The 27990-nt window shown below is 41.7% G+C and overlaps 1 protein-coding gene and 1 non-coding gene across 3 annotated transcripts; both read left to right on the forward strand.

Moving 5' to 3' along the window:
- The first annotated feature begins 3841 nt into the window (after positions 1–3841).
- Positions 3842–27924, forward strand: RNF149 (ring finger protein 149). 2 transcript variants are annotated; one of them, XM_075092663.1, is made up of 9 exons: positions 3843–4463; positions 12209–12459; positions 15256–15324; positions 18165–18247; positions 18701–18797; positions 19306–19335; positions 21494–21689; positions 22063–24131; positions 27303–27924. In XM_075092663.1, the coding sequence occupies exons 1-8, from the start codon at positions 4004–4006 to the stop codon at positions 22119–22121; spliced, it is 1245 nt and encodes a 414-aa protein (XP_074948764.1). In that variant the 5' UTR covers positions 3843–4003; the 3' UTR covers positions 22122–24131; positions 27303–27924. The 2 variants fall into 2 exon arrangements, with proteins under 2 accessions (XP_074948774.1, XP_074948764.1); XM_075092673.1 differs by lacking the exon at positions 19306–19335 and having other exon boundaries at positions 3842–4463.
- Positions 24440–24555, forward strand: LOC142052206 (small nucleolar RNA SNORD89). The gene has a single exon (XR_012658775.1). It is a non-coding gene; the product is annotated as a small nucleolar RNA SNORD89 (small nucleolar RNA).
- Positions 27925–27990: the final 66 nt, after the last annotated feature.

Here is a 27990-nt window from a genome sequence, read left to right on the forward strand (position 1 = left end):
TTTCCTGAACCAAGCTAATTTGTCTCAAAATAATTCTGGGAATTGAGACTTAGATCTGTGTTGGTACAGCCTCGCTTTTCTCTGACAGGAAAAGTCTAGCCAAGAGCCTTTCATCTTTCCTTCGCCTTCTCATTACTGTCAGCTTTGCTTTCACTGTGGCAGCTAAATGTCACTCTTAACAACGTGTGCTTTTCTTGTCTGCATGTGGGGACTGAGCGCTCACCTCTCAGGTGTGTACTAATGGTGTTTTGGAAGTTTCCTCCGTGCTATTGCTTCCCTTGCTAGCCTTGCTCTTACAAGTTCTTGTTACAGCTTGTTCTCTGCTGTCTACTTTCTTCTGGCACATTTTCTTAAGCCAAGGCTGACAATTTACCTTTTTGTCTTGCTTTCCTACACCATCTCCTTTCAACAACATTCAAGCTCTCCCACTAAAATTGCCACTTCATATCTGATAAAGGTTATAGGAAACAGCCTGTGTTTCCTATTTACGCCTTATGGCCTTTGTCTTGCCACTAGTTGAACTGCATTGGCTGTGAGGACCATGACAACAGCTTCCTAACCTGCACAAATCACACTCAACATCAGTTTCCTATTTCCAGTGACTCCATATTCTCAAAAGAACATTTCCTGCAGCTGTTCTTTTCCTTTGTACTGACTTTTTACTCTTATCCCATTTCTGGAGTGATGTCTGTTCTGATTACATTGTGTCTTTCACTTTTTTACCAAAAAATTCTTACTTGAACAACATTTTCAGACTCACTGAAGTACTGTACCTTTTTCTGATCAGCTTTTTGCCATACAGTGAATTTGTGCTCCTTCTGAATTGTCTTTCACTTGCTGTCCTTCAACACGGCTTACCCTTTAGCTGCTTCTACTCTGCCACCACCTCCACGCACCCTCTCCCATCTAACGTTCTCCTGCCACTCTGTTGCCTTATCCTCTTTTCCCTATTTTTTTCTTCATTAACTCTAGTTTTTCTGTGTTCTTCCCTCAACTGCCAATTCCTTCTCCACAGCCCCTTCCACATTACTTTGTCTGCTCAGTCTTCTTGATGTTGCTACTTTAATCTTTTTCTCACAATGCTCAAGAGTCCAAACACTGCCAAGTATTTCAGGAGAATGCTGAAGAGTTACTTTAAAGAATACTTTCAGTTGAAGTAAGTTTATTTATTTATTTAATCACCGACTCTGGCACAGAAATGGGAACATATTGGCCTTGGTGCCAACACAGGAGGGCAGTTCACCTTCTGCACAAACTGTTCCAGGCTCTGCTATACCCTGCCTGCGTGTTGCATTAATGGTAGGAGTCTAAGGAGTGGCTTGGGAGAGACCCTACCATTGAGTCATGAGGGTCAGACAGGACCCCTTGCTTTCTAAAATCCTTCTCCGAGAGGAGTCTAGGTGCAGCTAAGCCCAGTCTTAGTCTCAGACTTGGCCAACGGTTTATTTTCTAAGGGTTGTAGAAGTAACCACCCATCAGGGTATTTGTTGTTAGTAACTAGTTTGGCAGATGCCCCGGCTGGTCATGTTCAATGAGAATGATCACGGCTAGATTAATGAATAGTACAATTTATTAAAGCAACAGATACACACGTTCTTTGGATTACCAGTGATAAGGTTGCTGGTTACAAGACACACATAAATACCAGAGAGATGAGTACACTGCTAGGCTACAAGTATGCTAAACAAATATGAAGCGACTCTAATACGAAGCAAAGCGACTCTGATATGTTAGGTATTTAAAGTGACTCTCTAGAGGTTTCCAATCTTACCCAAAGGCCTCCCAGCGGAGGGGAAGGAGGCTCAGCCTGTCGACTGGTCCCAGAAGTCAGGGTGGTACGTGATGGTATCTTCCCTAACACCCTCTTACTCTTCACACATTTTATACTATTTCTTACCTTTCAGGTGGAGCTTGAGTGACTCTAGTCATACATACTTTTATTATGATTGGTGTAGAATTTCCTCGCTTTGCTTTTAAAAGCATAGACTAGAAGTTTAAAGCGCATGCCCAGAGAGGAATGGTCGCACCTTAGAGGCGGGTAACTTTTGGGATGGAGGTGTGTTTTGGTATTATAATGATATTACAATGAGCAAAGTTCACCAGAAGGACAGCATTTTGTCAAAAGTATGACGGACTGTTGCCCCAGGGTAGCAAATATGCAGCGTACCAGCTCCAGGGTACCTCGAGTTCCCATTTATCACAGAGCCTGGCTGCGATGCCCCCACACTGCTCCACCCTCTGAACAACTCCTCTTAGAGTCAGTACGCCAAGTTCTCCTGGCATTGCCGACATCTATGGTTACTAGGGAACTTCCCTAGAATGGATTCCTCACATATCAGCTGCACTTCACCCTGACAGCTTCTTCAATGCTGTCCCTTTTCTAAAAACATAAGTTTAATTTCTAAGTCACCTCCAGCAATTATTCCACAGTGCGTCAGCAGCCACAAAGTGTAATCACAATTAGGAAGAAAAGGATGTTACCTAAGTTGGGCAACGCCATTTGACAATGTAGATTAGCAATGTGTGATCGCACAACTGTTGACTTCTGAAGGAAACATAGAGTCATTAAGGTTGGAAAAGACCTCTAGGATCATCAAGTCCAACCGTCAACCCAACACCCCCACGCCTCCTAAACCATGTCCTGAAGCGCCACGTCTACACGTTTTTTTCACACCTCCAGGGACGGTGACTCCACCACCTCTCTGGGCAGCCTGTATATATAAACTAAACAGATGTTGTACTTCAGTGAAATTTATTTCAAGTAAGGCCAATTCAATAAACGGGTGTATGAAACCATTCAAAAAAGACTGGTAGCTGGTGAAAAGAAGCAATCCGTTTCAGAAGCTGGGACAAGGTACAGATGTCTTGTATGGAAAAATAGGTAAGATTTTGAATGTGTTTATTTCAGAAGACGTAGATATCAAATATTTCTATTTAATGGAAGACAAATCCATGAAACAATCATGTTTATTCAGTACCTTTATCTCTTATTTCAAAACATTTTTCTCCCCTTTTTTTTTTGGCCTGGTACTAACCCTCTTACCATTTTTCATCCTTCCGCGAGCAGCCCCCTCAGTACAACAGCTCCTATCTGAGCTGCGGGTGGCTTTGTTCCCCTGTCCCTGCGTTGCCGCACATCGCTCCGTTGCCGGCCAGCTTCTGACCACCCCTTCTCCGCGCCCATCCGTCTGTCCGTCCGCCGGTGCTTCCCGCGCTCCGGCCGCCTTCTGCTCGGGGGCACGCGCTGTACCCCGCAGCGAGAGCCAGGCGTGATACCGGAGGGTGCCGTAGTGACCGGTTTAAATTCACGCCTGCGTCACCGGCCAAGCTGACGGACCGGACTTTAGGACTGCCGCCATCGCTAGGGCGGAAGGCCGAGCAACGCCCGAGGGCCCGTTCGCACGGGGAGGCGCTTTCCGTTACTCCCCCGCGGGCACCGGTTCCGCGCCGGGGCCCTGCTCGCTCCCCTCCCCCGCGCTTGTGCCCCCGAGCAGGCCCGGCCCGCTCGAGCGCTGCGGCCCGGAGGCGCCCCGGGCCGGACCCTCACCGCCGGGACCGGGACCGGGACCGGGACCGGGACCCACCAGCCCGGGGTCGGGGGGCCAGCGGCGAAGGGGGCGTGGCTGGTGGCGAAAGAGGCGCGGCCGACGACGAAAGAGGCGTGGCCGCGGCCAAGGGGGCGTGACCGGCCACGAAAGAGGCGTGACGGGGCGGCTCGCCCCGTCCCCCTCCCGGCATACTGCGGGGGGAGGGGGAGGAGACCCCTCCATGGGGGCGGTGCGACGCATGCGCGGCCGGTCCGGCGGGGCGGGGCACGACGGGGCGGCCCGGCCTCCGTCTCGCCATTAGCCGGTGCGGCGGGCGGGCTCCGCCCGGGGCGGGCGGCGGGGGTTACCTGGGCGGCGCGGGGCGGCTGGCGGGGCAGAGCCGAGCTGAGGCGGCGGGGAGGCCTCCTCCCGTTCCTCCCGGTGGCGGCGGGCCGCGTGGCGGCGGCGGCCGGGCCATGGTGCGTCGCGCCCGGCTGGCGCTGGTGGCGGCGGCGCTGGTGGCGCTGGGGGCGCCGGTGGGTGAGGGCGCGCGGGCCCTGGAGTGGTACACGGCGTGGGTGAGCACGGCCTACGTGGAGCCGCTCAGCAACCGCACGGTGCGGGGGAACACGGAGAGCGGCCGCTACGGGGACAGCTCGCCCAAGGAGAGCGCCCAGGGCCTGGTGGGCATCCCCCGCGGCGCCTCGCCGCGCCACATGGAAGGCTGCGCCACCGACACCGACTACGATGTGCCGCTGCCGCCCGGCGGCCGCGGGTCCCCCGAGGGCGACCCGCCCCCCTGGATCGCCCTGGTGGCCCGCGGCGGCTGCACCTTCAAGGACAAGGTCACCAACGCGGCGCGGAAGCGGGCGGCCGCAGTGGTCATCTACAACGAGGCCCGCTTCGGCAACAGCACCGTCTCCATGTCCCACCTGGGTGGGTGAGCGGGGACGGGGGGGACCGGGGAGGGCCGGCGGATGCAGGCTTTGTCGAACGCCGGCCCGCCTGGCCGGCGCCGGGCGGGGACGGGGAGCAGAAATCCCCCTAAAAACGGTACAAAGAGCTGGGGGTTTGTTTCCTCTGCCCAACCTCTTCCCCCTTCCCTTTAAGCCGCGCTGGGGAAACGCCGGCACCGGTTTCTGCATCCCGAGTGACAGCCTGGAGGTCGGGGCGAAGCCGTCGGAAGGGACGGTTGGGTCACGACGGGGGGCGGGGAGGGGGGAACGGGGCACCCGGTTTCATTTAGAGCCGCTTCTTTCCTCCGTGCCCCCTTCCCCCCCACCCACCCCGGCAGAGCGGCTGCGGCGGAGAGAGGCGGGCCGCTTTCCCCAGCCCGGGCGGGAGCACGCCAGGTACCCTGGAGGTGCCTCCCGGTGCCTTTGAAGGCATTGCTGTGGCTGTTCGAAGGTAGATATTTTTTGGGGGGGGGTGGGGGTACGGGATTTACTGCGATAGCTTCGCCGCCCTCCCCTGCGCAGGTCTGTAGGGGGCGGGAGAGAGGCGTGAGCATCAGGTAATTCTGAAGCGCTTGCGAATGCGGTAGGAAAACCGAAGCCTGGAGAAGGATGTTGGCTTGGTTTGGCTTGTCTGAGCGTGCTGATGATCCGCAGCCTGCAGAGGGGATCTGGGGTTTCTGCTGAGATACCATCCCAGGTGTCCTGTCGCTGCTCGGGCCGTGATGCAAAAGCCTTGCTGGATTTTTATGAACGTGACAAAATCAAAGACAAAAACCCCTTGAAACTCTGCTATAAAATCTGTTTGTGTTTGTAGAGTTCTGAGGAATTGGAGGATTTTCAGAGGAGGATGTAAAGACAGAGCAAGCTTAGTTTATTATATATGATACATAGGTATATATTATATACAACACAAATATATACAATGTTTAAGTAAAAAACGCTGCAAACATGTGTTTCCCATGGTCCTGATACAGTGAGTTTGTTAATGCCCAGGCCATTGTTCTTGGTGGTGAGGAGGCAGAAGACCAGGGAACTGGTTGAAGTAGAACCATAACGCATTTCTAAAGAAGGCAGACTTACTTTCTTTAATATAGTGAGCTGAAGATCTTGGTTAGGGAGCTATTGCTTCATAGCATGTATGATATATTGGGCGGAAAACAAGTATCCTTGTGGAATACTGAGTGGTACCAACCTGGGGGCCAGACGTGAGTGAGTGCCATTACTCTTTGCCTGCTGCTTCCGTGGGTGGATCAGCCTGGCCCATCTCTGGTGTTCCTCACCCACTGTGGAGGTGGAGGTGGGATGCTAGGTAAGGTGTGCACGGGATCTTGATCCCGTGTGGCAGTTGAAGTAATTTGGGTAATAATTCTTTCCCCTTTACTGGCTGTCAGTTTCTTTTTCTTGCTGTCACTCTGTATTGGCCAGTTAGTACAAAATATTTTTTTCTTCCCTGTGGGGATTTTCCCCATTCCTCTCCATGCCCCATCATAGCCTCTCATAAATATTATTTGCTCTTTTGTGGAATATCTTCTTCCTTTTCTTGCTTATTTTATCAAATTTTTATGACTTTCTCTTTTATTGCTATCATCACTGTGTTGCAGAAGACCTTCTTGGGCTTATGCTCAGGTTTGGACTTGCTGGTATAGTTACACCTATCGGTGGTGTAAAGAGAAGTGCTCCCTGACTGCTGGTTGTTTTTTTCTTTAAGAACTCTTCTGGCAGAATGTTGCTGATAAAAGCTCTATGTAGCTCTGCGTAAACAGTGTGACTTATAGAATCACAGAAATACATTTATACTTATTTGTACTTATTTATACTGACTTCGCAAATGCAGCTTGGCCCTCAGGATGGTTTGGATGGGGCAGGAATGTAATAATGTATCAATACAATCACTAGGTCTGCTGGACTAACAAATCTTTGCTTCATGGTCAAAACTTTCAAACATGTAAATGTTTAAATTTTTCCATGCACTTTAGGAATATAGAGAATAATTACTGTTAGTGTTTTAAATCTAGAATTTTTTAAGGGGGCGAAGAGTCTGTGGAAGACAGGCAAAGGAAGACGTGGAGTGTAGAGCTGTATTCCACAGGATCCAAGTTTACCATTCCTGTGAAGGGATTTGCAGACTCTTCACAGATCAGAAGTCAGCTTAGCTTGATGCTTGAGGAGACAAACCCTGCGTCTGGGAGGAGTGCTGAGGACTGCTGAGGTGCTTCTGAGGAGTGCTGAGAACAAATAATCTGGGAAATCTGCAGTGCTGTAACTAGGAGTGGAGTTATATGCATAAGGAACATCCACTTAACAGATTTGCAGTTAGTGGCACTGAAAATGATGGAACAATGGTTACGGCTGGTAGAGGCACAGTCTGAATTATGTGGGAGTGATAAAAGGGTAACTTTTCTGATCTCCAAGTTTCATCTTTTTCTCCTCCTAAAAAAACCCAACAACAACAAAAAACCCCAAACCAAATCAATCTGGCCTTTGAACTTCCTGGTATGTGTGGTGCATGTGTGTGCTTTTGTTGTTGTTGGTTTCAGTGTTTTTAGACTTATTCCAGCTTGAGTAAAAAGAGACATTCTTAATTAGGCAAATCACTTATTTGCTGTAGCTGGTGTCAAAGTGTTTGATAAAGGACAAATATTCCAGACATTCTGCTGTTCAGTTTTTTGTTTCATGGGTACCCTGTGTGTGTCATGAGTGCAGTGTGTAGGGATTTTAATTAAAAGTTTTGGAAGAGCAGAGCCCAGAGTTTGAATACGTAGCCTTGCAATCCTGTCCCTCCTTCCAGAAGAAGGTTCTTCAAATATGACTCTAGTGATGTGTCTCATGTTTTTCAGGCCTTTGCTCTCTGCCTGAATTACATTGTTCAAAATGCTGGATGACTTCCCTCCTTGAGTGAAGTAATAGTGAAACAGTGTCACATGTGGTTGAGGAGGCTTTTTCCAGTGGAAGATACTCACTTTACCCAAATGACTTAAGGAGTTGTACTTCAGTAATTGTATCTGAATAGTATAAACTCAAACTTCAGTTTTACAGGAATATAGACTTTGCAGGCAGTCTTAATTCTGTTCATTTCTGCTGGTGGTGATGAACTTGGTATAAAAGAGAGGTTTCAGATTCCTTTTCAAACCAAAATAAATATTGTATGTAAATATTAGCTGGGAGTGGGTTGGAGTCTGGAGAAGCAAGGTGTGGAGTATTGTAGAGAGCAGGTTAAGGAGTATTAGAGGCTCAGTGCTGGTCAAGAAATTAAGGGGAGGCAGAGGTATATTGCAGTGGAAAGAAAGTCGTCTGATTCTGTATTTTTGTGTTACACTTCATGCTGGGCATCCAGGCATCTCTGAATCCCCTCTCGAGCTAGGACTTGGTGATCCTGATCAGAACATAGGTTTGATACCTTGAAGACTATGGGATAACGTATGATTGTGCTTGACAGCCAGGCAGTGTTGTAGAGGAAGGTGGGGGACTGGCTGTAGTCATTTGAAGACAGATCTGTAGTGGAGCTTTGGTGCATGGCTTTTGGGGTTAAGGGAAGCTTGGGACTTAGCTTGAGTGTATGACTTTGGCTATGTAAAGAAAATGGTCTTTTATTTAGTGCAGCTTTGCCAAAGCACACCCAACTAGTTCTTTCCTTCATTGTCATGGTTTTTTATGCAGGTATATTAAACAAAACAGCTGCAAATGACTCTGTAGTCCTGATTTTAAAAGCTCGCGCTAGCTCCAAAGCGGCAGAGTTAGGGTTATTTTGGCATGTGCTTCAACTCTGCTACATAGCTTTCAGTGCGACTCGTGATTCTGGGACTGGAATCCTGGGGGCTGTGTAACTTCTGTATTACTGATGCTTTCTACCAGAAGCTTCTGCGACTGTACTACTGAAAAGACAGAACTGTAATCAGTGCGTGCTTAACTCAGACAGTGACTGTATGATGCTGAGCTGCTGTGTTCTGAAGAAGCAGGATTAACCTGAAAATGCTTATATCTATTTTATGTGTAAGAGTGCGTATGTGTTGGAAACCCATGTGGAAAGAAGGATGTGTACCAGCGTTGATCACTTGACTCTTCTGGTTACACATCCTCCTTCTTGAGGCAGGTGAAAACAACATGTGCCAGGCATTTGGTGAGATGAGGTTGGGGAACATGACTGAGAGAAAGCTCGTCAGCAGATTGTTAGTGTACTGTTACATGTTTGGTGAAGATCAGAGACATTTGTTGGACCAGGAGCTAAAGAGAACATTCGGTGTTAATTGTGGAAATATTAGCAGAGTGCCTGTGCTTAAATAGATCTAAGGACTGACCTCGAACATTTTCACTAAGGTGCTCAAACTCTGGGAGCTTTCTGGTGTTTCTCATGAGGACAAAAAACTAGAGTATGTCTGCAGTTGGTTTCTGGATGATAGAAAGTTCTTCATCTGTAGGAATGAATGGGAATAAATGTGATAGTTTGGGATGCTTGGAATCAAGATCTGTATCTGTATTACTTTTTCCTCATCAGAAGAGTGCTGTTTTCCTTTTGCAAGAGAAGACTAGCAATTCTAGCAGTAAAACTGACCTTGGCACACTGGCAGGAAACATAGCTTCATCTTCAGAGTTCCAAATTTGCCCTCCTTTCCAGGTATCCTAATGACCTGAGAGCTCTCACTGCTTTATTTGGATGATAATATTAAAAAAAAAGGCACATACCAGATTTCAAATCTTCCTGATTCCACTGAAGAATCAGTCAAGCCTAGAAAAGAAAAGTTTACTCTAGCAGAGTAAAAATGTGGTTATGTATTGCAAAATTAGAAAGTTATAGAAAGGTGAAGCCTTCAAACGTGCTGTTAGTAAATAAGTGTATGTGACACTTGGAGTTCTTTTATAAATGTGATGTGAGGTCTCTGAGTTATGATGCAGTTGAAGCTGATGGAATGACTCAACAGCATTTCACTCTTTGAATAACAGAACAGAAGCCTAAAATTAGTGAGGAATGAGTTAAAGCCCTTAGTATTACAGGCTGCTCAGGGCAAATGCTTCTCTGAGACTGCTCTTGTTCTTTTTGCAATAGTGGATTGCAATTTTTTTCTTCTTCTGTCTCATGACCTTCAAGGCCATCATGTTTAGTTGCATGTATTTTTAATGGCAGGTTCGTCACCAAGTCTTTAAAACTGTTAAAATGCTTTTAATGAGCATTTATTTAAAAATGTATGGCATACTTGTGCTAGTTCTGAAACCGGAAGGTATCACAGTGTCTAGCAGCCAATGCACAAAAGTATCCTGACTTCCCTTTCAAAGAAATAACTGGTTGATAGTCGGCCATGCTAGTGGCAAAAGAGGAAAGACATTACTGATTTTTGTGAGGTTTTTAAATACTTCTCTGTTAGAAATCATGCTGAGAACTAGATAGCAGGATTACATTGACTCAAGATTCCAGGGTGGAGGTGGAAACCTTTATTGACCGAAAAATCCAGGCTGCCTCTAATCTTGACGCTTTCTTTTCTTCCCTGAGCCTGAATAAAACCATGTAAATCTTTCCAGTGCTCCTGTACTGTTTGCTAGCAATCCTTAGGCACCCCTCCTGTTATTTGTAACTCTTACAGTTGATTAAGGACATAGGACCTAATCTCCTGATTTAGGTATGCAGATAACAGTTCACAGCAATGTGAGATAAACTCCTACCTTCATACCTTCCTTTCTTGTTAGCTCTCTGGGGGGTTGTGCAGGGTCAGAAAGCAGGGAGTGTTTCACGCACTCTGAGGTTCATGAGTCTATCTGGTAATGCTTTTATGCTGGTTCAGAGAGGAGAATAATATTAATTAACCAATTCTTAGTATGCTTGGACTTGTGGTATCATGGCTCAGCACATTGCTGGTGAGTAGAACAAATTAGCGGAGCCTCATTGATCGTGGATTTGTCCTGTTGGTCTTCAGCTTCACTACTTTGTGTCTCCTAATGCACCCACCAGGCAAGGCAACCCATGGTGGGAGCTGGGTGGGTGCTGCTGGCCAGCCAAGTGGGGTGCCTGAGGGGAGGCATGGGTACGGCCTTTCCCCAGTAGCATTTTTTTAATTTGTCTATCTGCACCATCCTCAAAAAATCTAGAAATGTAGCCCTATGTGGAAAATCTGCTCTCTTGCTGGGCCTGGATCTGGCAGCTGGGTATAATGGTTCTTGAAGTAGGTGACCAGAAGTGGGATGGTTGTGTAAGGTAAAGCTGAAAAAGGGTAACTGTCATTGAGATATCAGGGTTATTCAACTAATAACTGGAACCTTTAATGTTTCATCCACAGCAGATCATCTGTACCTTATGGAGGGGGGACCTGCTATGTACAGAAGTGAAACTATGCTACAGAAATAAATCTTCTGTAAATTCCCCTTGGTATGGTAGCTGAGTGGCCAGGTTGAAGAGTTATCACAGCCAGAGCAGTCTCAACTAAAGGCGTTTGAAATATTTCAGGCAAATAACTCTTTGTCTTAGTAGGCAGAGAGGTGGGCGAGTCCAGAATGCTGCTTTGAGTTTTGAAAATCCCCACTTGATGTAATGTTATGAATTAGGCAACCATTTCTTTTGACATAGCTTCTCAGTAGTGAATCTAACATAGCCGGGAGGGGAAAAAGGCTTTAAGTCTTCAGTGGGAGATCTTGTTGCAGGTAGGTAATCTTATGAATCTAAAAAGGTAGCTGTGACATTACAGCTTTAGCTTTCTGGCTAGGAAACTTCTCTTTTTTTTCTTCTTCCTGTACTTCCTCTCTGAATCAAGCTTAGTTTTACTTTTTCTCAGAGGTAAGAGTGCAAAGTAAGCTACAAAGACACGACTTAGCAAGGGTGTATAGCAGTTTGTATTACACACAAGGTAAGAACTATTCAAATAAAACCAGCATAGACCAGTGAAAAGGTGGTGATTTTAAGTATGTTTGCGTATAATTTTTTATATTTAGGTTAGATGTTTCTGAGACAACATTGGAGATGCTTGCAGACAAAATGGGATAAAACACTAGTCAGAGGATCTTTTGGTTTCTACTAGTCTTGACAGTATCTTATTTTTGGTGGCAGTATGGTGCTTAAAGTTTCTTTTTTTTAAATTAGGTGCTTTTTCACATGGATTGAGTGCTTTTGAGTTCTAATATAATAGAAAAATCCTTTGGCTCCATGCTCCCAAGAGAGTCCCAAAGTATTTCTTGACAAGTCCTTGTCGTGAAGTCTCATTCCATTTTGAATATTTAGTATTGAAGAATCTTTTAAGTTTTCAATATTTAATATTAATATCTGCATATCTAGTGTAATCATGCTATAGTTTCAGATTCAGTTTTAATTTAATGTCTCTCCATGGTATTCACATACTGTCTCCAGCTGCAGATAAAATTCCCACACTGACAAATAAAAGGCCAGCTGTTCCTGAGTTGCATGTTAAAACTTCAGCAACTTTAAAGTGAGATGTGTATACCTTGCCTGTCTCTTTTTTGCACAGCATCCACATCCCACCTTGCTGTGTGAAAAGAGGAGTATAGGACCTTGAACAGCAAAGATGCATCTGTTGACATTTATCTTGTGTTTGAGAGTTTCATTAAGTAAATAAAGGGTTCTTTACTGTAAACTTCCTATCAAGTCTGCTGTGCCTGAAAAAAAACTCAGAGGTTTTCCAACAGCTTTGCTCGCTGATCTTAACTGAAGAGGCCCAAATTACCATCAAGCCAGAATGCCTGAATTTTTACTGTGATGACTGACTCTTTGTCTTTTTCCCCCTCCAACAGGAACAGGAAATACAGTGGTGATAATGGTTGGCTACCCAAAAGGAATAGAGATACTGGAGCCAGTACGAAGAGGGATTCCAGTAAAAATGACTATTGTTGTTGGCACACGACACGTGCAGGAATATATTAGTGGTCAGTCGGTTGTGTTTGTAGCCATCGCCTTTATCACCATGATGATTATATCGCTTGCTTGGCTCATATTTTACTACATACAACGGTTCCTATATACAGGATCACAGTTTGGAAACCAGGTAATTGGAGATGATGATGCTTTAGAGTATTTACCACCTTCTCATGTCAAATCATTTGCCTAACTTTGCTTGTTTATCGAAGCATTCTTGAAGGTCTGTGCCCTCTTGCTACTTTAGTAGCTGTGAATGCTATTCAGTAATGGTTAGTGAGGCTAATAAGCAGTGTGCTAATTGGCATCACACGTTTGGCTAGTTGTAATTATTAGATACCTGTATGAAGTGGGAAATATTTAGCCACTTGTTAACAACTGAGTAAAAGCAACTTCTCGTGTGATTTGTCACCTAACTTAACTTCCTTCCTTTTAACATTATTTTCATTCTTCAGTAATTTTCATTCTGAAAGCACTGATTTACTTAACCAGATTTTTTTTTCTAATGGACAGGGACCATGGTAATCTTACGATCCACAAGTAATTAGGGCTAAAATTTTGGTTCTAAAACTTTATGAAAACTGCTTTTGATACTTGTAATGCTACAACTCCACTGTAGTGGATTACTGAATGGCAGCAGACTAGAAGGAGCATGTGTGGTTAGATTCAGTTCTTTTTGACTACCTGAAGCACTGAGAGTGGTGGGAGTACCGGGAAGATCAGGAAGGAATAACTTTGCTCCTTAATTTGCCCCTTCAAAATCCCTGGGATTTTTTTGATAGGTTATAAAAAGTCAGCTTTACTTTCTTCCTGTGAGAGAAGTGCTTCATCATAAAATAACTTAGCCCCAGAGGTCCCTTCCAACCTATCTGGTTCAAACCCCTGCACTCAAGAGAGCAACTTACATGGAGTTGTTGAGGACCTAGTCCAGCTGAGGTTTTAAAATACCTTAGGAAGGCACTTCCCTGTGATTTTCAACCCTCTGAAATAGGTTAGCTTCTTTCCATGGTCATCAGCTCTGCCACAGTTCTCCACAAACAGTGAAGAAGAAAGTTGCACTTGTTTTTCTTTGCAAGCAGTTCTCTGTGGTTTTTTTCTCAGAAAAACAAAACTAAAAAAATGTTTCATATGACTGCTTATCACAAGGACTTCCCCTGCCTTCTGTTTGAACATGTAGATTTTAGCTTTGGATAACTTTGGATAGCTTTGGAGTAACTGAGGATAACATGTGGAACTTCTGTATTGGTTAAACTTGAAATGTTGGTTCCCTAGGGTCTTTTTTACTAAGCCTTAAGTCTTATAACTTACGTTCTGAGAAGACTTTCAAGAAAACAAAAATTTTGAGAAGTATTTCTAGAAAAGGGGTGTAGTTTTGTGTTGGAACAGCATGAGGACAGCTGCTTCTTCCTGTTATGTTGGCTTTAGGATAGTTCATGCTAAGGGATGCTCAAGTGCTTTATAAGTAGTTCTAAGATCATTTTTTAGGTCAAATGTGATGTTTCCCAGAAATATGTACCACAAACTCTAAATAGATTTTTGCCTTTGGGCTTGTCATCTAAATGCATCTTAAATGAAATTGTTTAGCATTAAAGGTTATGCCACTTTCCTCAATTGTCCTTTTTTTTTTTTTAAATGGCCATTGAAAAACAAAAATGTTCATAAAACCATGCAGAGTTTGAAAACGTTGTGCATACCTTGGTCAAGATATATCATTACAAGTCTGTAAAAGAATTTTGGAAACAAAAAGCTGCTTTTCTAAACCAAATGTTACTTATTGACTCCAGTATATTTAAAACTTGGGAGAAAGCAAGTGACTGTGTAGCTGCTAAGTGAAGGTGAAGACAGTTATCTTAAGATGTATTCTAATATCAGTTTAGCAGTAAGTCTTTGGAAGACCTCCTTGCTACTGAAGATGAACCAGGATTGTGCAGAAACCCCTGAGCTGATAGAAAAGGTGGAACAGACTGCTGCTGCTAGTTGTCTGTCTGTTTCTGAGAGAACTTTCAGATTAATTCTTATTAACCCCATTAAAAAAATTTCCAGTTATCAATACTATAAATTTGTAAAATTATACAAATAATTGTAATTATCTGTACAGAGAAAAGCTGCCATTCTATGTTTTTGATTGCTTTATGGGATTTCATCAGTGAGGGTTGCTGCTAGACAGATCCACAGCTGTTAATTGGGTGAGTTTTAGTTTCTCAGTTTCTAGCAGTAGCTAGCACTTTGTCTTGGAATACAGTACTGCTTTCTTTTCTTGCTTCCCCTCTAAGCGTAATTAGGACTGTTACTGTATAGAAGTCCAGTATGATGTCTCATGTCTGTTAAGCCTTTCTTGTCATCTCCTTTCAGAATGTGTCCTTTCAGTACAAAGCTTTGCATAATGTGTGAGACAGTGTTTAACTGAGGGGAAGCATTAATAGCTACAAGCAGCCTTTTGACCTGGTGGCCAGCTGTAGGCTGCCCAGCAGGATTCCACCTTCTTTCAAGCTTGTGCAAAACGTGTGGTGTACTCTCGCTCATGAGCTTGCCTAACTAGAAGGTCTGGTTACATGTCTGTTTTTTCAGCTCTGATGCGTTTAAAGCCTAAATTGGTGTCCATTTTCTTGTGCGGGAAGGCCCTTGACGCAGATAGTCATGATGGAGCCTATGTATGTCAGCTTGGTTCAAATAGTTCTGCACTAGTTGAGCTCATTGTAAGAGTACTATGTTTATAGATCACGTTTGCTGCTGTGCCCTGAGAATGCAAAACTTGCCGTTCCTCAGCACCTGCTGGCTGGAGGTATTTTGTAAACAAATTGGCTCGCCAGAGATGAATTGTTAAATGCATTCAGAAGATGTAGTAATCCACATGGAAAGTATTTAAAAGCTTTGAAATGTAACTCTTAAAACTAACTTGTACTAATATTTAAAATCTTTATTCAAGGGACACAGGAAAGAAACCAAGAAAGCAATCAGCCAGCTTCAGCTGCATACTGTGAAACGTGGAGAAAAGGTAATTCAGCGGCCTTGGTTATTGCTGTATGATTAAAAACTGTTGTCATGTCTTTACAGAATTTAAACTAAAATTGTCACAATGTAATTGCAGTGTGACTCTTAACATTTTAGGCTCATTTCAGCACCTTTGCTTACAAGGCCAAGCTTAAAAAGAGTCAAATTTGAACTACTTATGAAATGTAAGACTGTTCTGTTGCAAATAATGTCTGGTTATACAGAATGTTGCAGGAGACTACAGGGCTGATACTGTAAAGATGAGGAAATACTAATATCTTATTAGCATTTGAAAACATCAACAAGTGGATTGCAAAATACTTCCTAGGACCTATTGATTGCACAGTTTTTACAGCTGATGTAATCTTTTGTTTTCTTAAAAGAACATCCATCTTTTTATTGATCAGAAGGCTGTAGAAAGCTAAAAAGCTTTGAAAAATGAAACTCTTGCTTTCATCTTTTGACATACAATACATTAAGGAGCTGTATAGACTTACTTGAAGCATAAATTTTTTAGAAGTACATTTCTAGGTATTAAAATAAAGCTATTCTAAAAATTAAAACAGCTTTCATACAGTTAGCTTTGACAGCATACGGCCTAAACTCATAGCTCTATTAGAATAACTGAAAAGCCAATGTTTTGAAAGAAAATATTATTTTAGTTGGAGTTCCAGGCAGCTGCTAAGTTAGTTTGACGAAACTTCTGCTACTATATAGGCATTTTTTCCTCCCCTTATTTGTCTTATTGATTAGTTTTTACTGAAGGACTGATTTGCTCAGAGATGAAACACGAGGATTAGGTTTTTTAATCCATGAATAAAATTAAGGTGTGAGAGGGCATTTATGAGTAAGAACTTTAAAAGCTGTGGTTCAACAGAAGCTGTTCAGCTCAGGTGACATGCTACAGAGAATATGTCCTTCATTTAGTAAATCAGTTTTGAAATGAAAAAACCCAACTGTCTTTGAACTTGCCTCTTTTTCTCTTATGCATTCGGCATGTTTAGAATTTAGAATATAATTAAAAGTAACAAACACTCAAAATGCTATCAAGCTGTGACCATAGGGATGTTCATACCTCTACTTGTACAATGGTGAGATCAGAGATCAAGAAAGATGGTACTGAACCAAAACTTGTGTAAAAGAGTATCAAAGCATAACAGCAGCACAGGAAGAAAAGGATGTAAAAGGGTCATGCTGAAACCTGTGGTGAGAACCACAAGGAAGTTGATAACTGCTTTTAAGTTGACGTTCAGTAAACCTCTAAAAAGGATTTCATTATGAGATTTTTGAAGTGTAGCAGGTAGTTCCTTCCCATCAATATACCCTTGACTAAAATAAACAAAATGAGGGAATTTAACTTATGTAGTATGCTGGTTGTAACTGTGAATGCCATGTAAGTTAAGCAACGTAGAACAAGATTAGATTAAAATCTCTCTATCAAAATAGAGGTTTTCTGCTTGGTAGATCAAGTCTTCCAATTTGATTTGAATCAACCTACTATCAGCAAATTTATTTAACTTAATGATGCAGAGGTACTTTCATGAACTAATATAAATTTATCTGGAAATACAGTCCTGTCTATTCTGTAGATGTGTATTTTTTCTTTAAATACTTCCTTTCAGCCATTGTGGTTAAAATAGTATATTTCTTTTATTGTGACACAGTACAGTCTTTCATTATCACTTCACTTGGGGCTGAGGTATTTAACTAAAAATAGGGCAATATTTTAAAAGTGTATTTGCTATCATTTAGATCTTTCCTGAGAAGCTTATGGGATTATTGTTAAATGGACACTCATTTGAGTGTGCTACATATGGTATGCTTGGGTTTTGCCTCTTGTAGAGAATAAAAAAATATTTGTTATAGAATAAATACTAGTCTTAACTTTGCTTATGTAAAAAAACCTTAATTTGATTTACTTGGGAATTTCAGGCATTAATTATGTAAATTGATAGCATGCAAAGGAGGGAAAAATTTGCCTTGAACTTGAAAGTTTGCTTGCAGTACTAATTCATTTGAGTGTTTGTGGTAATGAAATTGAAGTGCTTCAGTACGCAGTAAACACAAAATAAGTTTTTTGTGGGAGATGAAAGGGAAGAAGTTGCCCCACTTTGTTCTTCTAATACTTACGTTTTATACAACCCAATTAACATTGAATTATTTGTCTTGTATCTGGAAATATCCATCATAGTTGCAGTGTAACTATAACCATGGCTTCAAGAAGGCAGTAAGGAAAGATGTTTAACCCTTAGAGAGAAGCAAACTGAAGTGGGGAAATACTACAGTTTGACTGCCTCTCTAGTGTGAGTTTGGAGAGAAGTTTTAAAAACAAACCCAAATTGCATACTTGAGTTCTCTTGTAGCTATCAAGGGATATCTGCTAGGATGTGGTAGAAAAATGGAAGTGGGGCAGAGGGGCTTGCTGTATGCAACCCCAAGGATCTCATCTTACTTAAGCACTTGCAAGTCTCTGGGACCATCAGTTAAGAATTAGATTGTGCACTTTCATCTAAGCTGATCTCTTCTTAAAGTTTCTTTGTTTTGTAGTTACTTTAAACAGACATTTTACTGTGTTCCCATGAGCAAAGCTGATGTTTGAGACTTAACAAATTAAGGTACCACATATAGCTATTTAAATTAGAAAATCCAAGTTTGGCTGCTTTTAATATTTGGTATCACTTGATCAAATCACCTCTTCATGGAATCTTGCATTAAATGAGGGAGATGTAAAATGTATAAAATGGTTTAGCAAATAAAAACATTCTGTGAAGCTAGCTATTATACAAAGCTAGTTCTGTAATGAAATATGCATGAGGTGTATTTTAAATGTATTGTCATCTTCAGGGGCTAGATGTTGATGTGGAAAACTGTGCTGTGTGCATTGAGAACTATAAACTGAAAGACACTGTCCGAATTCTGCCATGCAAGTAAGTTGCCATAATTACTCTCTTCTCCTCAGCGTATTTTCCTTAAGAAATATGTGATAAGTTTTCTGGAAACCCTTCTGAAACTCTGGTAGCAGAGCTGAAGCTGTGCCATTTGCATGGCCTGTCACATGTTGAAGGGCACTGGAAGAACATGTAGCACTTCATATCTATGCAGCAAAAAGGAGCAACTGAGAGGCATAGGATTGAAGTATAGCTTTCTTAGTATTTAGAACTGTACACTGTTGAACTGGTAGCTCTGTGGTGTCTTTGTGGTTAGTAACATCTCTTATTTCAGAAAGCTAGCATGAAAGAAGATGCTTCCAGAGCTATGCAGTACCTAATCATCAAGATTGTAAAGGAATGGGTTTATTTTTAATGCAGTATCTTGATACCATTTGAAGGAATAGTGTGTGGGTTTCACGATAAGTTCTAAAGGGCATTTCTTTTCTTTAGGCACATCTTCCATAGAACGTGCATTGACCCTTGGCTTTTGGACCACCGAACTTGTCCAATGTGTAAACTAGATGTTATCAAAGCTTTGGGATACTGGGTATGTTGCACACTTACTTTAACCTTCAAGGTAGAAGTACAGTGCAGGAGGCAAGACTTCATGTAACTGTTCAGAATGAGAATAGTTGTTACTTGACGAGACAAGAAGCTGGACAAAGATGCAGGAGTAATTGAGTGAGAACCAGAAAAATAAGGGAATTTTATGGGTAAGAGCTTAAACAGTGTATTGAGCGGCTTGTGAGTCCTCTGTGTACTCTTCTGTGATAACCAGTTTTTTTCCTGTCTCCAGCTGATGGTAGTAAGGAGGCTGAAGCAGAGGTGAGGCAATTTGGCTTAATTCTGTAGACCTAGAGCATATATTTGATCTTGGTGAGAACTGCGATTCAAAGGAAGAAATTATAGCTTTTCTATCTCGAGTGTTTGTGTACTTCCACATAGGCCCAGTGTTTTATCCCCGTAAATGAGCCAGTACTTAGAACCTCCCTAAAGACATTCACGAGAAATTGGTTAAGTAGAGAAAATGATGTGCTCTCATTTCTTTCTGACAGCACCAGAAAAGAGAGATGAAGACACATGCGGTAGGTTACTCGGTCACTGTTGATAAATAGTCTTGAGTTCCACTAAAATGCCATAGGTGCAAATGTACTTCTCTTCTCTTCTACTGATCTACAGAGATCTTCAGAAAATAAGGGTGTTTCTTGGTTTCAGGGATCTTCTTTTCATAGACTAGGACTGTGTTTTGACTAGCTTTCCTCTTATTTCATTGCAAAGACTTAGTAAATCTATGGAAGACTCTTATGAATTACTGGGGCTTACTTTTTGACAAAGGTGACAATACGCTTGCCATGTAATATATATACCAGGTTGTGGCACTTCTATGTGTTGTCAGACTTCACCCAACAGTTGCAATCTTTTTGTCATGTGAAATAGCTATTATTACTGTTATATGTTACCAGCTTATTTTTTGCTCATATTTTGATTCTTGGAGTTGATGTAACTTGTGTTATAGGCAGAATGATATATCCTTTTGTATACCCTTTGAAAACTGAATTACTAGGGCCTTCAGAACACTTCTATTCCCTGGATTCCTGTTCTTGCAGAGGATACTGATACCAAGCCTAACCAGGAGGATTAATACCTCCTCTGCTTGTTAGGCAAAACGAATGTTGAGAAGCTGGTTGAATGGGATTATATTAAATACAGAAGCCCAGTTCTTTTTTTTTTTTCCCTACTGAAATGAGGAAAATGTGTCTTGCTTATGCATCAATCATTCAAGTCCCACTGAAGCTAGTAATGTGGGGAATCAGTCAGCTTTTTTTTCTAGCTTGGTTGATCAACCTGGATTAGGCTCAAAATCTAGTTTGTAGAGTGATTATATGAATTTTTTACTGATGTGAGGGGGAAAAAGTGCGAAGAGCAAGGCAGCGTCTTTCAGCAGCGTGCTTGCTGCGTGATGTAACTGCAGACAAGAATGTGCAGCCTTATTATAGAAATCTATTAAACCTCCTCACACAGGCTGAAGGCTCAATTCAGTTTTATGGGAAACAAGTACTTCAGATGCCTCAAAATTTTTGAGGGCTCAAAGTAGAAAGAAGGCACTAAGTCCTATTACCTGGCTTTTCTTTTCTGAAGAGCAGACTTCAGCGGTCTAGTTCTGCATTATGCTATTTCTTACAAGAAAAGATCTGCAGTCCAACGTGTCTGATTTAGAACATTGTTGAATCTTGTAGTTTTGTTGCTTATTTAACTGCCTGAGTTTTGGAAACCAAAATCATTAATACCCCCAACCAAATACCTAGAGATTAGTATCACATGTGTCTTAACTTGTGTTCAATGGTAGCAGTTCTATAGCTTATTAAAATTCAGTACATTTTAAAATATGCCACTCTGGTGCTAAAGAAAAGATCAGCCTAGAATTTCTTAAATCTTAGGATGGGCCTTTGCTAATTATTGAGGAGGGAAAAATACCCCTTATGAAGCCCACAGAATAGCTACTGGTACTGCAGTATACTTATGTATAAATAATGTCAGTGTATCAATGGCAATGGTGTAATGAAGGTAGTCTCTTTAATTTTAGGAACAGAATCGTGCACGTAGGACTCCTAATTAATTTTCAGAATAGATCAGAAATAGCTCATGCGATACAATAGGTGAAAAGAAATTCCTTTGCCTGTGCTGCAGATGTTTTGTTCCTGCAAAGTGACAAGCCAGCATATTTGCATTTTTGGAACAGACTTAAAGTTAGGCTGGAGGTAGAGGAGGAAGGAAGTTTGTTCTGATGTCAAATGTTTTCTTGCCCCAGTAAAAAAAAATCTAACCATGCCCATCTTTATCATGAAGTACAGCAGCTTCCACGAATTTGTAAAGGATTGATATGTTTGCTCAGTGAAGACTCTGCATGTGCCGAGCCTGATCCTAACCAGACTGCAGCAATACTGTTGCTACAGTGTTGAAATACTCTATCCAAAAGGCTGGCTGGGTTGACTCCTGCTCTTGCTGCTCTTGGCTTCGGAGTGGCTTTGAAAAAGTGGCTTTTCTTCTGCTTGCCTTTGTTGCTTTGCAATCAGCCAATAACATTGCAAGTACACACGGCTCAACACTGTACCCATAAGGGCATAGATAGTAGGCAAAAAAAGGGTTGTTTCTCCAATAAGATGATGTTACAAAGTGGTAACATGGAGGAATGGTGATGTCTAATGGTAGACAAAAGTCAGTTAAATGTATTTAATTTTGAAGGGGGACCCTGAAGATGTACTTGAAGTTCCAATACCCGAATCAATAAGTGGCAGTGTTTCAGTCGGAAGTCTGAGTATTGCTTTACAAGATGATGACAGAAATGAAGTAAGCGAATTGTCGGCTTCCTCCACTAATGAATCGGTATTGCAGTGTACCAGTTTAAAAGAGGATGCAGGTGAAACGACAGCATTACTTGGTACGTAATAATTTAGTTTATCGCTTGGCAGTCCTTAACGCCATTCATTGTGTTAGAAGCAGCCATTTTCTAAGTGATGTTGGTAGTGTTGGTATCGCACTGCGGACCAGGCTGAGTGGTGTCACTACTGATGCTCAGAAAATACAAGCAGGTAGATTTTGAGAGAATTCTATCAAGCTGGAGAAAATGGGGCAGGGGGTGGGGAGGGAGATGTAAACAGTGTCTTAGGAGCATTACTCACATAGAGAATCTTGAGAACCTTATGTATATATAAATATGAAATTTGTTGCTAGAGTTTGGATCTGTGTAACAGATAAAATGTATTAAAATGGTAAATCGACAAACAATTTTTCTTCTAATTCCTGGCTTCTAGATGTGGATGTCAGTAATAACCGGCATGGAGAACATCTATCTAATGGAAATTCCCACTGAACTGTTTCATGGAAGAGACCTTGAATAGACTGTTGAAGAACTATTATTTTTTATTTAATTAGTATGGACTTTTGTCTAGTTAATGGAAAAAATAACAATGTAAATTATTTTACCTTCCAAACTTTTCTAGCTGGTGTTCCAAAAGGGCTAATAACTAAGAATTTTGTACACAGGAGGATTTTATAAAATCTCCTCTGGATGTCTCATCCTAAAAAAAGATGCAATAACCCTTTTTCTGTAAGCATTGTTACAATGTCGTTGTGTTCCAGAGGGCTGTAATAAAGATGAAGACTAGGCAGTGAAAACAATGTAGAATGTCTAACAGATAAATATTTTGGATGCACTATTTCCATTCAGTATGTACACATGGAGAACACTTACAAGACTACAACTATTAAAATGTTCTGATCCGTTGTAATTAGAGATGGATAGTCTCAGAAAAGACATAATCCAACCTTGAAGGACTCAAATAACTTCATGGATACGTTGCATGTCCTTTTTTGTGATGAAACAATTGCTAGTTGCAACTTCCCTTACATGTAACAAATACTAATTTGATCTTGTAATGTGTTCTACTTGGAGTGGATGCTGAGAGAAAAGGAGACTTTCTCCATCTTGCTAGCTTTTATATTGAATTTGGCAGTAATAGGTTGTGCTAGGCGGTCTTCACGTGCTGAGCATGTAGACTTATTTAGATATATGCACACTGGTTACCTCTTTCAATCTTTAAACTCAGTAGAACAGAGGTAAAGGGCTAATTATGGCTAAAATATATTTATTAGGCTATTTATAAGAATTTACTTAATTCCTTACTCCTGCTCCCATCCTGTCCTACTTCATTATGTACAAATTGAAACTGTTTCTTAGGATCTACAAAGTTCTGTTTTGTTTTGGGTTTTTTCTTTTCCTTTGCATAGGGATGCTGGAATTCTTCTCTTGGATACTCCACATTAGGAGTTTTGACTGGGTTTGCCATTAGCTTTTATTCTTTTCTTTTAGATTAGCAGTATTGTGCCTTATAGTGAACACTTAAGAAACCTGAAGCATCTGAGAGTAAATATAAACCCTGGCATCTCCCATTATGACCTCTTCAAATATTTATATACTGGAAGTGGTATAAGGAATTGCTAAGCTGTTTTGTAAAGAAATATGTATATTTAAAACACTACTTGAGTGTTAAGTGAATTGTTTAGGATTTTAGCATTGTCATGTTATAAATAATATGCTACATTCCTCAATTTTCTTTTGTAAAGCTGTGTTACTACAGGTTGCTTAAAACAGTGTCTCTTACTAGACATTTGTTTTAGAGTGCATTTTGTTTTTAAAATGTATATTTGGAATGATTTTTAAGAAAATATGCAATTCTTTTTCTAACTTATATTGAGCTTCAATAGAAGCAATAACTTTTTTTAATTTTAGAATGAATGTTCCAGAAATGACAGAGGTTTCAGCTGGGGAAATACAATCTGAACTTCTACTTTGCAGAGCAGATGTTTCACCCTAAATTTCCTTCAAAATATTCCTATTGATGCCTACTTAAAAAAAAAAATCTGCCTCTTCCCTGTAGGAGTGTAACTTTTAGGTTTACTGGGAAATTGTCAGGTTGTAGTTCTGATGTCACCAGCAGGTGCAAGTTTTTGTGATGCCTTTATCTTACAAGAAGCACATGAGAATGGAGTATGACTGACCAACCATCTCCAAAACTGAACAAATAATAAAAAAACCTACCCGCAAGTAAACCAAACAATGTAAAGGGACATTTATGTCTCCAAAAGAAGCTTATCAACATTTCCAGAACTGCCTTTTTAACTATCTCATCAATATTAAAATCAAAGTCTTCTCCCTCTTCCTCAACACAAAACTGAACATTGATGTAGTAAATGTTGAGAGGGTTTAAACTCTGGCTCAAGGAGGAACCAAAAGGCGTTATCAAGAAAAGTCTTGTCAGTCTGTGGAGTGTGTCTTGCTGATACCTGCAGCACAATATTCATGCTGGAGGGGAGAAATGTGGTAAGTACTTCAGCTTTTCTGTAATACCTATAAAACCAAAAGCTTTTCTTAAGGATCAAAGCTGAGATCTGGCAGAAGGTTGGAAGAAAAGCTGCAAATTGAAAAGTGGGCTTATAAAGTTTGAAGTGCAAGTAATACTTCTGACTTAGAAAAATACCCGTGTATGAACAGTCCTGGATTATGTATCTAATGCTGCCACAATACCACTTTCATTTCAACCTCTCACAAGCATAGTTAGTGTTTCAGTCAAACTGGTTTGTACATAGGTCATCTTCGATACAGTTAGGTCTCATAAGGCCAGCTGTGCTGCTGAGGAATGATGACAATAAAAGGCCGAATTGCAGTGCCTCCAGCAAGCAGTTTGCTCTCCGTGGAAGCACGATGACAAAAATCTTCCGAAGCGAATCATTAGTCTGACCTCAGTCAAAAAAGCTGACATGCATTAGCAAAAAGCGTTAGGTAAAAAGCACAGGACAGGAAAGATGCAATCTGTGGAGCTTAAAACAGTGGCAAGAGAGGATTAAAACATGAAGCTTTATGACCTATTGTTGTTACTGTTACAGTTAAATGGGTGTAAGCAGCTATAGGTAAATACAGGTTCCCAGACTTTTCTGATCTGGACCGGCTGTATTGGATCACAATGGTATTTCTAGTTTTTAGCACTTTAACTACCAAAAGCTTATATGAAAGTCAGAACTAACAAGTCTTTCCCTGCTGTGAATGTTTTTGCAGGATTAGGTGCCTTCCCTACCATTTGGAGAATCTCTGATCTGCCCCCTCTGGTTAGGCAATGCCCTGCCTCATGTGGGAGCTGATGCTGTATGTGCTGTGGGTTCGTTCTGCCCCCCCCGGCCCGGCCCAATCTCTCTCTGTTCCCAGCTGTGCAGTTTTCATAAAACATGCAGGAACCTGTTTGAGACTTCTCTCTGTCAGATCGTGCTGAAATCGGGCGGAGGGTTTCTTACTGATGGTGTTCATGTGGTATGGTTATAGAAAGCTAAAGCAGGGTGCCCGCATGAAGTGGATGGCCCCCCAGTGGTGACGTTGAATGAGTCAGCTGGGGAGAATCCTGCCCTGGTCAGGGCTAGGGCATGTTGCCGTTGTAGAATGGGTTTTGTTAGTATCATGTTTGTGGGTATGGCTTTGTTAGTTCTGGTGTTACTGTTAGGGAGAAAACTTGTAAAGTGAAGTGATTTCAAAAAGGAACTATGAACGTGTCAAAACGGACTGGTGCTCAAAGTGAGACTAGAGGTTCAGAAAACTTAGTTTATTAATAATAGTCTACAAATGCCAAATTGGAGAATAAATTTGATAGTAAATAACCATTTAAACTAGCTTCAGCTTTCAGACTGGATAGCAAGCAAAAATGAACTGTAGACACTTCAGACCTAAATGCATGTTAACGGTGAGTTTAATTACCTGTGCTACCTACCAATTTAACTAGAAAATTTGGCTTTTTACTAAGTACCTCTAGACTGGGTTGTTCTTTGGCTCTAAGTAATGCTTGGAGGAGATTCTTTGCATGTACTAGGGAAGTTTGATTAGATGGCAGTAGCTCCTTCCCCCTGCCCCTCACACACACACCCCCACCCGCCCGAGTATGTGAATGTAGTCCAGTAACCTGTTGCAAGTAATTAGCAGTAGATTCTGGAGGTATGCCAGAGGAGTTGCACGATAACTTAACTACAGTGAGAATGCTTTTAATCCATGCTGATGTAATAAATTGGGCACTGGTATATTCCTACCAAAACCGGGCTGTTTCACTTTGGGAATTCTGGTCCTGCGCCAGGGTGTAACTGGCACAGAGAAACACCAGTGCAACAACTTTGTCAGATGTGCAAAGACATCTGTAATCACTTGTTTCAGGAACAGTTGCCCTGGTTTTCTGCATGCCCTGCTAAGCTTTCTCTAAGACTAGGCAGTAGCAGTTTTGTGGAGAAGAGCCCAGCAAGCGTGTCACGATGGTTACCCCGCTTCCTGTGCCCTGTGGCTCAGAGGATGGCTGAGGCAGAGGCAGCATCTACACTCACAGGTTTTGATGAGCTCGGTCAGAAGCAAACGGTGTTGGTTTTGCATGACGATGGCAACAGATAGGACACAGCAGGTTGGGCTGATTCTTTAGCTGCCCCATAAAAGCAGACTTCTCTCTAGGCATGCAAGTACTGTTAGTATTGCTAACTGTACTTTGAAGTATACACCAGTAGGGTAATGGCGTTCTGAATTTATGGAATGTTTTTTCAGTTGTTGCCACAATGTGTAATAAAGATACGGTTTTGCTATACATTGTCCCAAGTGTTCGGTAAATCTGGGAACTCTCGCTCAACTGAGCCTTCAGCGCCCTGAATCAAGACAGTAATGGTGATCCTGTGGTGATGGTTCAGTGGGTGCTTGGGGGGTTTGTTTGCTTCTTGGTGTTGTGTTGGGGTTTTCTGTGGGTTGGTCTGTTTTGTTTTTGTTGGGGGTTTTGATTGTTTCTGAGTGGGGAGGTTGCATGTGTAGTCCTCATTGGTTTGATTTTTCAGCACTTGGCATTGAATGCAGTGTTTCTGTGCTGAATGAAGATACTGAGATCAGTAAGAACACATTGAAATCTAGTAGAGGAACCAGCCGGCAACATCTCATTGGGTTAACCTGGAGGGAATAGAGTTCTTGGTGTTGGCAGGTTGACAAGAGACCTTTATCTTCTGTGTGTCTCCCTTCAGCCACTAGGCTGGGTGAGACTTTGCACAACGGCTTAGACCAATTAAATAGCTTGCTGTTACAAGGAGAGATAGAGTGGTTCTTTCTGGTTTGCTTTTCTGCTCTATCTACTTTGATCTGTCTCACATTCAGATGAAGAGTATGTGATAAGATAATTCAGCTTAAGTGGCAGAAAATGAACTCTATCAAAGCTGTATTTTGAGAAGCTAGGAAACTGAATATCCTTACTGTGTAACCGACTTGATTTTTAGAGCTGGGCTTAAGAGGAGTTGGGTGGAAGAGGGAAGAGCAAGACTCTCCCCTTGGTTAAGAGATGCAGTTTTATAATAGGGCCATGGTGAGAATTACAGTTCCTGAAATGGAAGATGGCAGCAGCATTCTTACCTTTTCAACCAAAATGGCTGCAACAATTGTAACAGGTCTTCTGTCCTTGAGGTTGATCTTTACTAGATGTGTTCTTTTCTCCCACAGGTGATTATGTGAAGATTTGGAAATTGGAATTGTAGATTAAACATACACAAATCAAGCTGAAGGCTTTTGTTTTTGTTCAGTATGGGTCCTGATCTCTCTCCTCAGATATCCTGCTGTATTGCAAAACTTGATTTGAGGAAAGTTTTAAAAGTAGAATGTCTCTATAATTGCATGTGTTTGTGTGAAGAATGCATTGCCTGGAAAATGTCCACTATACTTCCATTGGACCTGAAGCTAATTTTCACCATCTGAAATATGGTAACGATACTGCATTTTTAAATGAACATATCTTACTTCATTCAGAAGAGCAAAATAATTTGAGTTTACATTGTTTTGTTAGTCTGAAGCTTAAGTCCAAAACTTTGAAGCCTGTTACTTCTACTGTAAACGTAACTGCAGAGAAACATTTGAACTTGCTAGTCTGTCAAAAACCATTCACAATTGACTGTCTTTTATGGTAACTTGTACTAACTTGGTTGCATTGTTTGGATTAAGCACTGGGCTATGTCTCTTCCATTGTGTATGTACAACTGTAAGAATGTCAAGTTATGCATTGTTGTTGTAACTTAATGGTTAAAAGCTCAAATTCCATAATAAATTATACAGACATCTTAAAAAGCACTGTCTGAGACACTTGAGGGTTTTGTTTTCTTTGCTACACTTATATTTATGTATCTGAGACACTGAA

Source organism: Phalacrocorax aristotelis, chromosome 1 (assembly GCF_949628215.1).
Source record: "Phalacrocorax aristotelis chromosome 1, bGulAri2.1, whole genome shotgun sequence".
NCBI lineage: Eukaryota > Metazoa > Chordata > Aves > Suliformes > Phalacrocoracidae > Phalacrocorax > Phalacrocorax aristotelis.